The sequence below is a fragment of the Micropterus dolomieu genome, linkage group LG02 (assembly GCF_021292245.1).
Source record: "Micropterus dolomieu isolate WLL.071019.BEF.003 ecotype Adirondacks linkage group LG02, ASM2129224v1, whole genome shotgun sequence".
Lineage (NCBI taxonomy): Eukaryota > Metazoa > Chordata > Actinopteri > Centrarchiformes > Centrarchidae > Micropterus > Micropterus dolomieu.
The window spans coordinates 20,646,127-20,662,108 of NC_060151.1; the positions used below are offsets into that span (position 1 = coordinate 20,646,127).

General features: G+C 38.0%; 2 protein-coding genes across 4 annotated transcripts in view; both read left to right on the plus strand.

Annotated features, from left to right (window-relative positions):
- Positions 1–207: 207 nt before the first annotated feature.
- On the plus strand, positions 208–10,988 carry stxbp2 (syntaxin binding protein 2). 2 transcript variants are annotated; one of them, XM_046032071.1, is made up of 19 exons: positions 208–308; positions 2,824–2,873; positions 2,956–3,037; positions 3,612–3,688; positions 3,819–3,894; positions 4,105–4,208; positions 4,669–4,817; positions 4,902–4,986; positions 5,542–5,672; positions 5,794–5,901; positions 6,386–6,443; positions 6,560–6,625; positions 6,799–6,879; positions 8,537–8,678; positions 8,789–8,895; positions 8,974–9,072; positions 9,160–9,251; positions 9,964–10,124; positions 10,241–10,988. In XM_046032071.1, the coding sequence occupies exons 1-19, from the start codon at positions 272–274 to the stop codon at positions 10,318–10,320; spliced, it is 1,785 nt and encodes a 594-aa protein (XP_045888027.1). In that variant the 5' UTR covers positions 208–271; the 3' UTR covers positions 10,321–10,988. The 2 variants fall into 2 exon arrangements, with proteins under 2 accessions (XP_045888027.1, XP_045888036.1); XM_046032080.1 differs by having other exon boundaries at positions 9,967–10,124.
- Positions 10,989–11,134: 146 nt separating this feature from the next.
- The window catches only part of LOC123958597 (integrator complex subunit 3 homolog), an 8,213-nt gene continuing 3,365 nt past the window's right edge, over positions 11,135–15,982 (plus strand). The window contains exons 1-10 of one of the 2 annotated variants that reach the window (XM_046032048.1): positions 11,135–11,870; positions 12,330–12,473; positions 12,555–12,714; positions 12,903–13,069; positions 13,295–13,406; positions 13,569–13,744; positions 13,921–14,061; positions 14,248–14,338; positions 14,471–14,619; positions 15,062–15,244. In XM_046032048.1, coding sequence (XP_045888004.1) covers positions 11,820–11,870; positions 12,330–12,473; positions 12,555–12,714; positions 12,903–13,069; positions 13,295–13,406; positions 13,569–13,744; positions 13,921–14,061; positions 14,248–14,338; positions 14,471–14,619; positions 15,062–15,244 — 1,374 coding nt within the window. In that variant the 5' untranslated portion in view covers positions 11,135–11,819. The remainder of the gene's footprint in view (positions 11,871–12,329; positions 12,474–12,554; positions 12,715–12,902; positions 13,070–13,294; positions 13,407–13,568; positions 13,745–13,920; positions 14,062–14,247; positions 14,339–14,470; positions 14,620–15,061; positions 15,245–15,982) is intronic. The other variant, XM_046032057.1, reaches the window with a different exon arrangement.

A 15,982-nucleotide genomic window follows, 5' to 3' on the forward strand; every position in this document is an offset into this window, starting at 1 on the left:
ATCAATCAATTAAAAGGGAATGACAATGTCAATAGGTTTCGTAAGGAAAAGGTTAAAGCAAACATATGTATTTATTCTTTAATGAATGTATTCTTTCTTTTTTATATTTATTTATTTATTCTTTCATTAATTCATTCTTTCTTGCATATATTTCCGCATTTATTTCTTTATTCTTTTATTCATTTATTGATTCTTCTGGCACTTTAGGAGTTCCATAGCCCAGGCTTTAAAAAGGAGGAAGTGACCGACTAGCCCGCAGACTGCTGTCAAGATGGCTCCAAGTGGGCTGAAAGCGGTAGTAGGAGAAAGTAAGTGACACACTCGTTGTAATATTGTCTGCTTTCAGAAGTTTCTTACAACTAAAAACACCTAAGTAGTTTATTCGAGGTTATCTCTCGCTTGGTAAATTGACGCTCAAATTATAACACAAAACACTGCTGGGCAAGTTGGTCCACCAATTGTTTCTTCCTGGTCCAGTCCTAAATAAAATGCTAACATTATCGACGGAAATCATGTTTAGGCTTACACATCGGGGGTAAGAACTAGTATTTTTGTGTTGCATGTATTGGTAACAACGTTTGCTGAGGGGAAATGGTGTGTTTTGTGACATTTTGCGGACGTAAAAAGCGGCGTTAGTGAGTAGAAATGCATGACAGTCCAAGTTATAGGCTAATGTTGGCTAGCTTAAAGGAAGGAAGGAAGTTCGGTAACGTCGCTTGTGATGGACTAAGTTAAATCAGCTGGTACACTTGTACATTGTTATGCTGTAAACGATTTAAACATCAACGAAATAAATACGTTAGTTACAAAAATGTTTTAATGTAACGGTAGTGATATTTCAATATGAACTCAGATGATGTCTCTTTTGACAACTATATTTCCATCACGTCATAGAATTAATGGGGCATTAACAGTAACGTTAGGCTACTTCAAGTAACGGTAGGTAACGTTAATGATTAATACAAGTATACACGAATCTCTACAAGGACAATTAGCGTTGTTGATGCAATAGTACAGTTTAAGATTAGCCGATACTTTTTTGTTTAATATTTCAACTATTAATGTAAGTTCAACTTATAATTGTAATGCATGTCTGTAAACATTATATCCTTTTAACTATGCCAAGGGTTTCAAGATGTTTGCAATTGTATATTTTGTTGTATAGCGTAGGAGTGTAGTGTGAACACGCCCATCACTCAGAAGTGCTGAAATCGACAGGTGTGTACTGGTAATGCAAGTAACCCTGACAATGCCCAGGATTCAGAGATCACGCCAATAATGACTTGTTGTTAGCTTGTGCTAAGCATGTAACCTTTTTTATTTCTGAGTTTTGGAATGCCCTCCTTGCACAAATTTGAATATGAAATCCGTATTTGTGTGGCCGGCCTTAGGAAATGGGAAGGTAGCATGTGGACGGTCTTACGTGCACGATCTGATGCTCGAAAACACTGTTGTTCCCGCAAGTTGAGTTAAAGCATGGCAATTGTGCAGGGCCTCTCCCTTTTCATTGTTAATGCTGTCATCTTTTGTAATAAACTCAAAGCAGGGACAGAATAAAGGCAAATAAGGACTAATATAGCATTCTGTAACTAGGACAGGCCTCGGAGCAATTTTGTATGCTGATATTTCGGTACACTTTGCACAAATGACCACAATATAGGCTAAGATTAAGATTGCAAAAATGGTTTGTTGGCTTTTGACTTTAACGTGGAGAACCCCAGTTACAAATGGTCATCTCTTCCAGTTTCCTTTATGGAAATAGAGTGGGCTTTGTGGCACAAGATGTTTGTCAGTGAGGAATTTTCCATTTTGTCAAACTATCTTCGGGGGGGGGGGGAGAAACGCTAAACATTATTTTGGAAACCATTCATAACATGGTGATTTACAATAGATGTTAACAGAAGGTGAAGAACAATTTATATTTTTTTATTTATAGCCAATTATGTCAAGTGAACTGATGTGGTAATAAGACTTATAACAATGACTCCTATGTCTTGGAGAGTCACCGCTGTGTTTCTAATGAGGTTAAACATGGAAATGTTGAACATGGTATCACAATGGTGTTTGTCTTGTTATTCGTGTCTCTTCCCACTCTCACCTACCTTCTGTACTGTATTTAGCTGAGGTGGTTAGACACCTAGTTTCGGGTGAGTAGATTAGGGCCTAAACAATAACTACACTAATGGCTTTTGCTGTGTGAAATGGCACCTCAGCTCTTTAACGTTGAAGGTTAATGTTAGGTTTTTGTGCAAGGTGAACCATCTGCACTCTGAAACCTTGCAGTACCAAACCTCATCTGTTGGGCCTTTTTTTTTTTTTAAAAGTCAATGGTGGGTGTATGTGTGCGCACTGTAATCTCAACAGTAAAATGAAGGAAGTTGCACCTAACTGAGTTGGTAAATACAAGTGCTAAATAAGAGTTTGTTCAAGAAAGTTCCTAGTTCCTCATTTGGAGTTTTAGAGACCTCTAACCTCTTGCACTATGTTTATACATGAAATGCAACATTTCAATTTGATATTTCCCCTGCCCTTATATCTATTTAGAGTAATTCAACTTTAGGCATCACAACTCAATTAAGCCACATGTATTGTTAGTGTTTAGTCACTGGTTTATAATGGATTGAATGCCACTTTTTGTCATAATTGAGGAATTTGCCAGGAGATGTATTGTACAATTATGAATAAATCCTGTAACAAAAATTAAACACATGGCGTTACAAACTGCATTGCCAGCAACACTTCTTACTGTTTTACCTAAAGAATTTTGTGCAGCATTAGAAATGTTTCCTCAAGTCTGTAATCTCATGAACTTCTCTTCTACAGAAATCCTCAATGGCATCATCAAGAGTGTTAAGAAGGATGGGGAATGGAAGGTAACAGTTGGCAATCAAGACTCCAGAAAACCTGATTTTTATCATACTGTCTTTATATCCTGTCTATCTCGTGTTTCTTCAGGTTCTTATTGTGGATCACATGGGCATGCGGATTCTATCCTCTTGCTGCAAGATGTCTGACATCTTGGCAGAGGGGGTGACCAGTAAGTGTACAGACAATTATGGTCTTGCATCCCATGGATCAGTTGTATACATGAGGGATCAAACTTAGTAAGCAATGTGCTTTAACTTTCGCCAGCGTCTTTGAACTCTTGTCATAGAGCAGTCTGGGGATTTTTATAGTATGTGCTTAAAGCAGGGTTTGGGTAGTTCAAGTGAAATGTAAGAAATGTTGTCCTGGCCACATACAAAATGCTCAACCTCTTCCCAACATCACATCTTGATGGCCATGACAATACCCACATTCTCCAGGGGCATAAATGGTAACTGCCTGATTTTGCTTAACATAAAACCAATGCAGTCCATACAAAGTAATACAATACAGTAGTACAACAATAATAAAGTCTAAATCTGCACTTGTGAAAGTGTTTAAAGCAACCAAATGTGTGAATTTCCCATGGATTGATGTTCCCCACACACTTAATTCATGCTAGCATTTACTAATTTTTATCCGCTTATCCATTCTATAACTGTCACTTTAGATGCTTTTATTTGCAGCTCCATGCAATATTTAGCCAGATGTTTAATGTAGTAAAAGTACTGTTTTCTCCTTTTCAGTTGTGGAGGACATCAGTAAACGAAGAGAGCCAATCTCTTCTTTGGAGGCCATTTATTTGATTTCACCTGTGGAGAAGGTTAGATGTTGCCTTTTCCTCAGGTCCCTCTATATTATTCTGTGCCCTGTGTGTGGGGTGTGGGTTGGTTTTTTTTTTTTTTTTTTTTTATAAAACCATGTTCTTAACCTTAATTTGTTTTCTATTACAGTCAGTTCATGCACTGATAAATGACTTCAAAGACTCTGCTTTTACTTACAAAGCAGCACACATCTTCTTCACTGACAGTAAGATTTTGTGTGTACTGTGCTTATTTGCATCATTACTTTCATGTTGAAATTCCATGTTTAAACACATGATGATTAAACCTAAAGGTAATATGTTTATAAATCTGTTATTTTTAAATGTACTGTGCAAAACATTTAAACTTTCAAAATATATCTAATCATTAGATCACACTTTTGACATTTCTAATTTCTTTGTTTTTACTTCCATAGCTTGTCCAGATGGTCTCTTTGCTGAGATTGGGAAATCCAGACTTTCCAAGTTCGTCAAAACTTTGAAAGAGGTCAATGTTGCTTTTCTGCCATATGAGTCCCAGGTAGGGCATGATCTCATTTACCTAAACAACTTCATTTTAGGCCACACAGCTTATACACTTTTGTTTTAGATATGTTTTGGTTACTAACAGTTCTTGAGAAATATCGGTCTCTAGCTGCTAAGTGTTCCATTATGTACAGCAGCTAGTCTCTATTTTGTCGGTGTAGTGTTTCGGGCGTGGCAGATCATGGGTTATCAGAGCTTTCACTTCAAATGCTGCCTGCTGAGGCTAGAAACACAGTTGAAGAGAAGGTTAAGAAGCAAACAAAACATTAACATTGCAGGCAGTAAAACCACAATGAGCTGGAAGAGTGTGGTCACAATTCTTGAGCACCATGAGCAGCACCTTTCACATTACATGCCGTTAGGTTTTCATTGTTAATTTAAAAAGATCAATAGTGAAGCATGATTGTTGTAAACATTACCGTATAACAAAACCTCAATCCCTCTTACACCTGCAGGTATTCTCCCTGGATGACCCGACCTCCATGTACTCCTTCTATCGTTGTCAGCCAAATGAAGAAAAAGGCAAAATGATGGAAAATCTGGCAGAGCAGATTGCGACCTTGTGTGATACACTTAAGGAGTACCCTATAATCCGCTATCACAAGTATGGAAGCCTAGGATTGAAGTAAACAAACCATAGTTTGCCACTGAATTTGATAATTCACTTGTATACCTCTGTCTCTCTTAGGGGACCAGAGGAGAATGCTAGACTGGCTGAGGAGGTCTATCAGCGGCTTATTGCTCACAAAGCTGACAACCCAAGCATGGGGGAGGTTAGGAACTACATAGCCACAACAATTATGTGCTCTACTGTATTAAAACAATTATTTGAATAATGGTTAACTGAATTGTTATACTTCTTTATTTTTCCTGCTATACCAACTTTTCTGTATAAGAATACACTTCTTCTTTGATTGTGCTGCCTTTCACCTTCACAGGTTGTGGCTGTTTCTTTGGTTTCTGGGTTTTATTTCCTGTTTACTTTCTCACACTTTGCTGGACCTCTTACCCCTTCTTCCCTTCTTTTCTGTCTCTCTTAGCTGACATTTCCTTGTTTCTGAGATTGGGGCGTAACAGGCATGTATCCCCACCCCCGAACTGCATTGCAATGCTGTTTAAGTATTCTCTTTAACTGTACTTGACATTGAAAGTTTGCTTAAGGGAGGCTTCATGTTAAATCACTGCATGACACATTCACAAACATAACAAAGGGCCTTATTTCATGCATACTATAGAGTAAATGCTAATTTAAGGATCTGTGAAGGAGATTTCATTGAGATGAGGGAGAGATATAAAAATAAATTAAAAAAATTATTTTATTTTTAAAGGGTGCAGACAAGGCGCGCTCCCAGCTACTGATTGTTGAGCGTGGATTTGATCCCATCTCACCTATCCTACATGAGTTGACCTTCCAGGCGATGGCCTATGATTTGCTAGATATCAAACAGGACATCTATACGTGAGTGAACATCTTATTGTATATCAGCTGCTGTTCAATTATTTTGCCAGGTCAGTGTGCTGTATTGGGTGTACCGTTTCTCCATTCCCATTTGTGTTATACATGTGTACTTGTGTTTCAGTTATCAGACAACTGGCATTGGGGATTCGAAAATGAGAGAAGTGTTGCTGGACGAAGATGATGAGCTCTGGGTTCAGCTCAGACATATGCACATTGCAGATGTCACTAAGTAAGTCTCTCACAACTAGATGAGTATGTTTATCTCCACATGATTGGGTCTCACTGTCATCCTTCCTAACAAGTTGTGGTCCTAGCTTTCACCTGTAATAACTTCTTCAAAACACACGCTTTGCTTGGTGTTCTCAAAGTTAGAAATCATGTGTTACACCATGGCAAGAAATTCAAGTGTTGAATTGTAACACATTTGGTGGAGAGTAATGAATTGATTGACTAATCTATGACAATTATAATGTAGGCCCTTGTCAGTTTGCAGTAATCTTAATAGATGGCATAAAATATGTTCCGCCTGTGTAAATATAAAGCGGGCTGTTTTGTGATCAGTGGAAACACAAAAGTTAGTGGAATGACTCTGAAGTATGATGTGTGCTAATATAAAAGTTGGGTAAAAATTTGACCCTATAAGGTACTTGCAGAAAAATCTAATTGTGCTCCTGCACAAGGTGACTAATCTCATTCAAAACCCACTTTTGCAGGAAAGTGACAGAGCTTCTTCGCACCTTTTGTGAAAGCAAGAGAATGTGCACTGACAATGTGAGTGTCCTTGTGTGGTACTCAATTTAGTAAAATTATTATGAAAGGTTTCTGATAAGATGAAGAGCGTTATGTCTGTTTATAATGCATTTTGGTTAAAATGTGTTTCATTTCAGGCAAACATAAAAGATCTCTCCCAGATGTTAAAGAAGATGCCACAGTATCAGAAGGAGCTGAGCACTGTGAGTGTGACGAAAAGCTAACCTTTCACTGTTCCGTGGAGTAGCTCCAGAAGTATTTGCGCTCATGTCGAGTTGTCAGTCATGCTTGTAGCTTTGACAAAAGGTTTTATGGGTTTTAAATATGAATTTGTTATAAATAAATTAACAATCTCTTATTTATTTTTAATTCACAGTACTCTACCCATTTGCACCTAGCTGAAGCTTGTATGAAGAAATTCAAGGCCTCTCTTGATAAGCTTATTGAAGTGGAACAGGTCAGTACTCATGTAGGATGTATAATAGGAATAGACTATTGAATTTGTCTCAAAGCAATAAGGATACAAATAGCATTAATGTCACAACAAACAGCTGATTAAAAAATACGTTTTTTGAAATGTCTTAAATGAGAGGTGGTTAATTTCATCTAGATAGTACATTATGAGTGAAGCTATAATTGTCATGTACATGTTTAGTTGGAGGTATAAATACAAACATGACAAAGTTCTCTTGATCCCTGAAGAGAGGCACCTATAGATAGCAATTTGGTCATTTTACCTAAAATTCTTGGGATGTGTCTGCTCATGAATTGTTGGCAAAACAACCTGTGTGGGGGGGTGGTTTATATAACAAGGGATCAACTAAAATGTTTCACTGTTATTCACTGACAGTAAGTAAGTATCTTGGAGAGAATGTCAGACATGGAATTAATGGGTCCCATTCACTTTGCACACTCCATGACCTCAATAGCGTCTTTATTTATTGCTCCTCTGGCTTAAATGCCACTGGCACAGACTGGTATTTAATGGAGAAGCATAATATTGCATAAGAAGCTTGGGACAAGATATCAACGGCCATATATCTGCCGAAGGCTGTGTTATGTCATCACTGAGTGTGAAAGGCATTTAATAACATATGCATGCATATACTACTTGGTAGTGTAGGAATCCTATCAACATGAGCCTACAATAAAATCACATGCCTGACCAGTACCAAGCCCCAGTGTTTATCTGGCAGACATGCTTTGTCTCCCTAAGGGCAAGTATTCCATGTGTAGTCCTCGATCAGATGAGTCATGAGCATACAGGAAAGGAAAAGCTATGCATAGTTGTGGCATTATGAGATGCAAGTGTTAATGGGGCCTTTTTGTACAAGTGAATCACTCGACTGCACTAATGGATTGTTAGCATGTCTGAAAGCTGCCTCTTTAATCCAATGGTCATGTTTTGGCTCGAAGATAGACAGTGTGATCCAAACAGCAACAGCTCTGTCAGCTGTCATTTGTCTAACTGTTCAGCATTGTTTGGACAAGCCAATACAAATGTGTGTAATGCTATGAGCATAATGATGTGATGTATTTTTATGTGCTCTCCTAGCCACTCTAGTTTCAATTGCTCATAGAAAGTTTTGTCATTGATTGGCCTTAACAACAAGGCTTCAATATCATGCAGCTTAGCAAGAGTTTTTAGGGAGGTCACAGTGCCCAGGATTGCATTAAAGGGAAATCCCAAAGCTAGATGTTAAGTATAAAAGCCCAAGTGGCTAAGAGTCCATATTTTTGACATGGTTAATGGATTACAAATGCTACTCTGCAGGTTTACTGTGTAATTTAGGACATTTTCTCATGGAAAAGTTGTAAATATTCTGAAATTATTAGAGCAGTTTATGTAACACCAGCATTAAAAAAATTATATATATACAAAAATATATATATGCACACTTGCTTAGTTTTTGAAAGGGTCATTTTTTTTGTAGAGTGCTTATGTAGTACTCCTAAAACCATAATAAGGTCATGTGGTCAAGTGTTGGGGAAAAGAAATGGAAAAGGGTTGAAAGCAAGTCATCCTCCTGAATAAGCTGTCAGCTAACTGAAGTTGTAGTTGGTCATTCAGATTCCAGTTGTACTTGATAGTTTACCACGGGTGTCTTCCACAGGACCTGGCAATGGGAGCAAATGCAGGAGGAGAACCTCTAAAGGATGCCATGAAGAGCATTGTTCCTGTGCTCCTCAACAGTGAAATTGAGACCTATGACAAAATCCGCATCATACTGCTGTACATATTCCACAAGAAAAAAGGTCTGTCTCAATTACAAGGCAAATATGAACAGAAGCTTTGGAGTGAATAGCAGAGAATCAAGTCTTGTGTTTTTATTTATTTTTTAAATAAAGTGTGGTTATTCATGCAGGCATTGGGGAGGAGAATCTTGGCAAGCTCATCCAGCATGCAAACATACAGGCCGACCGCAATATCATCACCAACCTGCAGAACCTGGGATGCAACATCATAGCTGGGGTATATTTGATTGCCGTTTGGTTAAGCCTGAATGTTGAGAGAAAATGTATTCTCAGTGTCACATCTCCATATTGATAGGGTCGGAATGCTGGAAAAACCCTGCCAGAGCGGAAGGAGCGTACGGAGAGCACATATCAGCTCTCTAGATGGACGCCCATAATCAAAGATGTCATGGAGGTATTAACCCAATATGAGGTTTCTGATGTTGCTGGCAAACCTGCTCAATTTTGCTTGTGGTTTTTACAGTTATATTTCTCATCACAGAATGCCATAGAGGACAAACTAGACAAAAATCAGTGGCCCTTCATTTCTAATCCTCCTCCCATCAACACAACTCAGTCAACAACTGCAGTCAGGTGGGTGCTGGAAACTGACTCTTAACAGCACATTTTGTTAGAGTTCACAATGTGTATAAAAGAAACAAACAACAACTGGGGTATCAGACAGATTAATGTTTAAATACTTATTCTCAGACTCCAGCTTTTCACAAAGCAAGCTGAAACGGTAAAACAAGCCAGTTTCTTTGAATACAAATATCCCCCAGAATTCCTATCATGATAGTGCTTATACAAACTACTCTCATGGCATAATCTGCATAATGCGTGTGTGTTTAGCAAAGTGCAGAATTAAAACAGAGTTGTCATTAATATAAACACTAGAATATAGGCTGGCTATATAAAACCGGACATGGAATATAACATTATGAAACTGATTAGCGGAAGTAGTAAACAAGGCATAAATGCAAATATAAACTTAAACTAGGTGTTTGACCAGCAGGGCTGCTTGCACACTCCCACACGTGCATTGAATTATTTCTTAAACATCTCATTAACTAATGAGCAATTTGCCTTCTGAGTGGATAAGGCAGGTGTGCTGGCATTCTGCCAAAAGGATGATTTTATAGAACTTGCCATTTTCCAAGTTCAATTATGTGAATACAGCATCAAAGAGGAGCTTTGCATACTTTTTGAAGTGTGTGGAAATTGATTACTTATACTTTTAAAACTGACTGATCGCAAACAAGGATTAGTTATAGTAATTGTTGCGCAATTGTGTGTTCTCTTACAGCAGTGCACGTTTTGGACACTGGCACAAAAATAAATCTCCAACAGAATATCGCTCTGGACCTCGGCTTATTATATTTGTGATTGGTGGGGTGTCACACTCAGAGATGCGCTCTGCTTATGAAGTCACTCGAGCCACTGATGGGAAATGGGAAGTGCTGATTGGTAAGCAATCACTGTTGTGGAGGCCATGGGGTGTTTTTTTTTTTTTTTTTTTTTTTATCCCAAAAATGTAGTTCAAAAGGTTTTTATCTTTTATATTAACATTATTTTCTTGACAGGGTCATCTCACATCCTGACTCCAACCAGCTTCCTCAATGACCTGAAAAGTCTGGACCAACTTCCTAATCCTGATTGTTAGATTGGGTCAGGGAAGAGCACACTGATGTGCTTCATCATGCAGCACATCTAATAAATTGCATTTGATACAGGGAAGAGCACACTGGATTAAAGGTTTAGTCTTTCGTTTGAGATGAGTGGTTGCTGGTCTGCTGTCACAGCATCTCTGACATCTGAAGTGAATTTTTATATATTTTTTTTTTTTGGTTATGAATTGGGTTCTATATACTGCTGTAATTTAAATTGTATTATATTTAATTGGACCATATTCATATTTTGATTTTACTGCTGTAACTTAAATTATCACTTGTTAAATATATTTGATTTCCCTAACTTTGTAGATCAAAAAATTGCATCCTTACCAAATGGACCATCTCACACCAAATGTCTTGTTAAAGACTAATGTAGATGTATTTAAGTCGATAGAGGGGTGGGTGGCTGTGTGTGTAGCGATCATGTATTCATTCTCATTAAGTATGAGATTGCGATCTAGAGAGAAACCAAAACATTTCTTTCTCTGTAGGTACCCCCCCCCCCCCGTGAAATGTAATCTTAGACAAAATGTCTCAACTGCTGTGTTAAGAGTTCCTGCACAACTACCATGTATGCATATATTGCTAAGAGCAAGTGTGGTGGGTGTTCTTGGTCTTTGATTTAAAAATGTGTAATAAAAATGTAATTCACTTTAAATTGTGTGCATAGTATTCCAGCAGACTGATAAAATGACCTCAACTCATAGTCCACCTACAAGCTTTGTCAAACATGCTGTTCACAAAGAATGAACTTTCTTGCTGAGAATTACTTTAAATCATTAGACTGATATCCTTGCCTTTAAGAGAATATTCACAACTATGCCCTACAGACAATCTTATTTCAATTTAATTTGTTCAATAAATATGCGGGGTGTTTTCTATCCCCCTTATCTAGTTAAATGCTCATTACTGTGTAGTGAGCAAAAGGCCATTTACCAAAATATATTGTCCTTGCTTCTAATTTGTAAACTATCACATTGAAATGAACCTACAATACAAATGTAAAAACCTTGTGTATCCTACTGATAACTTTTAATTTTTGTTTTTTTTAAATCTTGTGGCATATGGCTACTTGCACCATACATTGACAATGTCGCGGCATCAAAATGTGTAACATGAAATTTAAGCATTGTTAAGTCAGAAGGAAGAATATGTACACCTACCAGTGGAAAAAGATCATCCCTCTCTATGCTGAGGATTATGTTTTCATCTGGGATTACAGATGGTAATATTAAGATCGGGTCACAGGCTGGGTTCTTAATGGTCATGGGTTAATACACATGGCTTAACTGTTATTTAAAAGCCCACCAGCAAGCCATACCCAGTACACATTTGGACTAGCATCAACCAGGATAATTTCCATTGCACATACAATAGTTCCATTAAAGGATTTAATGGATTCTCTATCAATTGCAGGAAATACTTGTGTAACCTTCTCCACTGTTTCACATTTTATTTAGTTTTCCATTTACTTTTTGTATTTTTCATCATGGCAGCTGGTGAAGTGGACTCAAAATCAGAAACTACCAATGCTGTGCTGGTAAGAACTTTGTAGCATAACATCCAACCCTGTGTTGGAAATTTATTTGTACTGTATTATAAAGAATTGTGTATTTCTTTTATATATTTTTGCACAGAATTATTTAATTTTCAAAAGTGACCAAAATAAGTTTATAACTAAAATAACTGTATTTTATCACAACTTGTTGGCAATGTAATATGCTGTAATTGATTACATGTTGATATTACATTAATGTGTTTGAACCCAACATGGGCTCCAGGACTTTTACTGTGGAGAGTTTGAAAGGATTAGCTTTCAGGAGTAGTTTTCATTTTACATTGGGCGATGAGCCTAATTATGGATGAATTGCAGGGGTTACGGCCAGGGTTTAAATACCGGGTACTAGACAGGTTGCAAAGGGCTTAGTGTATGCAACTGCACAGGTGGTGTGATGAATAAATGACTGAAGTCTTCTCCAAATATGACTTGTTTTCTCAGGAACCTAGGAGTAATAACCATCTTGTCCCTTCCCCCAACATCTCAGTGACAGAGAGTACTCCAGATAGAAACAGAAAGCTTCTGTTGGTACCAGCCAACCAATTACAGGTTCCTTCTCAGCGTGACCGCTCCAATTTCATAAAGGTCTGTCTGTCGGACTTGTATGTGTTAAATAAATTCATGCTGATTTGGTCACATTCTTATCACACTGTTTTTGTCTAATAGGAAGCATCACCTGATGAACAACAGAAGTTCATGAATATGATCAGCTATGGCCAGCGTGGATGCATGGATGACCAGCGCTGTTCATTGGATCCTAGCAGGAGTGCTCCCTGCACACCCAAACACACAAACATAAAGCATTCTGCAAGTACATTAAACTCAGGTGATAATGAAAATTATGTAAACATTACGTAAACATTCCCAGAAGTGTATTGCAATGCTTGTAATTGCCTCTTACTTGCCATTTCTTCTCGTCAGAGCCAAGTTCCATTTTCATTTAAATTCAAGTTCCCTGTCTATATAATTAAATAACTATTTCACCTGTTTTCTTGTTTCATCTTCCCGGACCAGATTCTGAAATGTTCTTCAACATCTTGGCCAACAGTCAGAGCCAACGGCTCAACGACCAGCGAGTGTCTCTTCCGTCATTACCAGGACTAGAGAATGAAAATACTGCTGCAAAATCTACTACAGGAGAAGATTCAAGCTTCTTGTGCTACATGGTCTCTAAAGTCCAGGTTGGTACTTTTCTTTTTCAAAGAACAAAATATTTCACATTTTTAACAGCAATTGATGAAAGTAGCAATATACTATAGTGAAGTCGGCTCTGGCTTTAAAATATGGGCAAACTATTACACAGATATCATGTAATTTGTGGGATGCTCCAAATAGCAAAAACAGGACTTCACAAAGTTTTGGTGTGCCACAAAACACTGAGGATTGCTGGACTCATGTATTTACAGGATTCCAGAATGGAGGACCAAAGGTGCTCGCTACCTGAAATCATAACCAAAGAGTCCCAGTGTTCACAGTCCACACCCAGACATGAGCCCAGTCAGAGCACTGTGCCCAAAGGTTAGAAAATAAACATATTTGCCTTCCTGCATTTTTTCTTTCTTATAATGTTTCTACAATAATACTTTCATTGCTCTTGCATCTTATAATGTAATTATTGTTTACATATTTGTTCATCAAAACTAACATCTCTCTTATCTCGTCTCTTTTTTTCCATCACAGGTCCAGATTCTGAAAAGTTCTTCAGCCTGCTTGCCGACTCTCAGGGCCGAAGGCTTAATGACCAGCGATTGTCTCTTCCTTCATTGCCAGGGATACAGAATGGAGGTACATCGTCAACATCAACTGCTGCAGAGAGGGATGCAAACTACTTGTGTTACATGGTCTCCAAAGTCCAGGTTGGCCCCATACATGTGGTGTAAACACAATTATGAAAACTTATAGACAATTTTTGTCATTTTGTTCCACAAAGTCTTCACATATATATATTTTTGCAGATATAGAATATGTTTAGCAATACATCCAACTGCTTTGATCCAACATTACAACAATGAATCATATTTTCCTTCCACAGGACACAAGGCTAGATGAACAGAGATGTTCTGCACCCCAAATCCTCCAGAATCTGGCTACCCCATCTGCTCAGCGCAAAGATCCTCCCATTTCAGATGCATCTGGCTCCTTAAACCATGCCAAATCTGACCAACAGCTCCAAGTAAGATGTCATGCCACATAATACACAGCTTATATTTTTGCCAATATGTAAGTAAGACAGTAAAATGACATTAGTGATGAATATTGAGGCTGTGGTTGTTTCATTTTGTCTCCTGATTATTTTGAGTGGCAACTTCTGTTGATATTTGTGAGCCGTCCCATTTCTCATTACTTTTCTTTTTTTTAGGAGGCATCTCCAGCTGAGCAGGATCAGTTCCTTAAAATGATCAGTCATGCACAAAGTGGACGTATGGATGAACAACGTTGCTCTTTACAAAGTACACCCACACACAATGGAAGTGCTTTAAATAATGTAACCACTTGTCAGAAACACACACAGGGCATGTAAGGTCAAGTATGTGTTTTCTGTCTGAGACATTCTGGCAGTAACTCTTGACTCTCCGTAACAGGTGCAGAAACTGACGCATTCTTCAAAATCATTGCCTCCAGCCATGGAGGACGGCTAGATGATCAGCGTGTTTCCCTTCCTACCCTGCCAGGGATAAGTGGGAATTCTGAAGAAAAAGAAAATGGTAGAAATACAAAGGATGGAATCCTAGTAAGTTTTAACATTTGAATTATTGGTGGTGCGAACACAATATTGACAAATATTGCTGAATTTAGTTACGTGTTATTTTTATGTCACACACCAACAAAGTGAATGGTATACAGGACATGATGTGTGTCTGACAGTATGCTGACAGGTTCTTGTCTCGACAATACTGTAAATCAACTATTTATGGCACAAATGTTGTACTTGGACCACAGGTTCCCCCAATTGAATAGCTGAGCTGAACAGATTTTGGAGTACCTTCATGGCTCCAAATTCAGATATGGATCTCACTTCTAGATATGGAGCATATTTTTACCATCTGTATTTTCATGGAAATATTTGCTTAATAAAAAGCTGTATGCCCACAATTGAATATATTACAGCTATCATGGCAAATACTTGATGGCTCAACTTTCTTTTGTTTTCATTTTCCTTTTCCTTTTCCAAGTCTTCTCCACCACACATCACTGTGGCTGAAAGTACACCAACAACATCAAGGAAACACTGTCCCAGACCTACCTCTCAACCCCAAATGGCATATGCAGAATCTGGCTCCCCCAGAGTCCTACCCAAATCTGCTTCATTTACACCCGATACAGAATATCAGAAGAAGCTAAATTCACCAGCACAGGTAAACTGTTCACCTTAAATATAACAGTGTTTTGACTGCTGGGAGAAAAAACACTTTTGCTATGCAGCAGTCATATAAAGTGATGTAAATAGACTGCATTTACCAATCTGGTTGTGCTGTAATGACTTGCATGAAGGACACCAAATCGTTGAATCCAGCTTTTAATTATTACTTAATGAGGCAAAGTGACTACACATAAACACAATCCCAGGTTTCTGTTTAAGACTGTTGTTTAGCTGGTAAACCCAACCCCTCCTTGTGCCTCAGCTGGAAGTAATGATGACTGTGAATTGTTTGTATCTTATTATACCCATAAGGTGGTGTCAATCAGAGCCTCTATTACCCCCACGGCCTCTTACTCAGAGGTCCCTCACCAGCAACAAGAGAGTTTTAACCAGTTTTATCCCATCGACTTGTCTGAGCTTTTAAAAACAGTGTCACAAATGAGTGTCCTCCAGCCCACTTGATGTAATACCTACAAAGTTTTTACTGAAAGTAATGGATTCTGTTGGGCCCCATTTGATCTCTGTTTTTAACAGCTCCCTATCTACTGGTTGTGTCCCTGATTATTTTAAAACGGCTTGAGTGAACCCACTTTTAAAGAAACCTGGTTTAGATCCCTCCCTCCCACAAAATTTTAGACCAATTTCAAAACTGCCTTTTATTGCAAAGATTCTAGAAAGAATTGTGTCCAAACAGCTGCTCACTGTACTGGAAAATAACAAATTATTTGAAAAG

Coding starts and splice junctions, on each gene's coding strand:
- stxbp2 (XM_046032071.1), top strand. CDS start 272: ATGGCTCCAAGTGGGCTGAAAGCGGTAGTAGGAGAAA. Junction 4,818..4,901: donor CCTATAATCCGCTATCACAA/GTATGGAAGCCT, acceptor TGTCTCTCTTAG/GGGACCAGAGGAGAATGCTA. Junction 4,987..5,541: donor ACAACCCAAGCATGGGGGAG/GTTAGGAACTAC, acceptor TTATTTTTAAAG/GGTGCAGACAAGGCGCGCTC.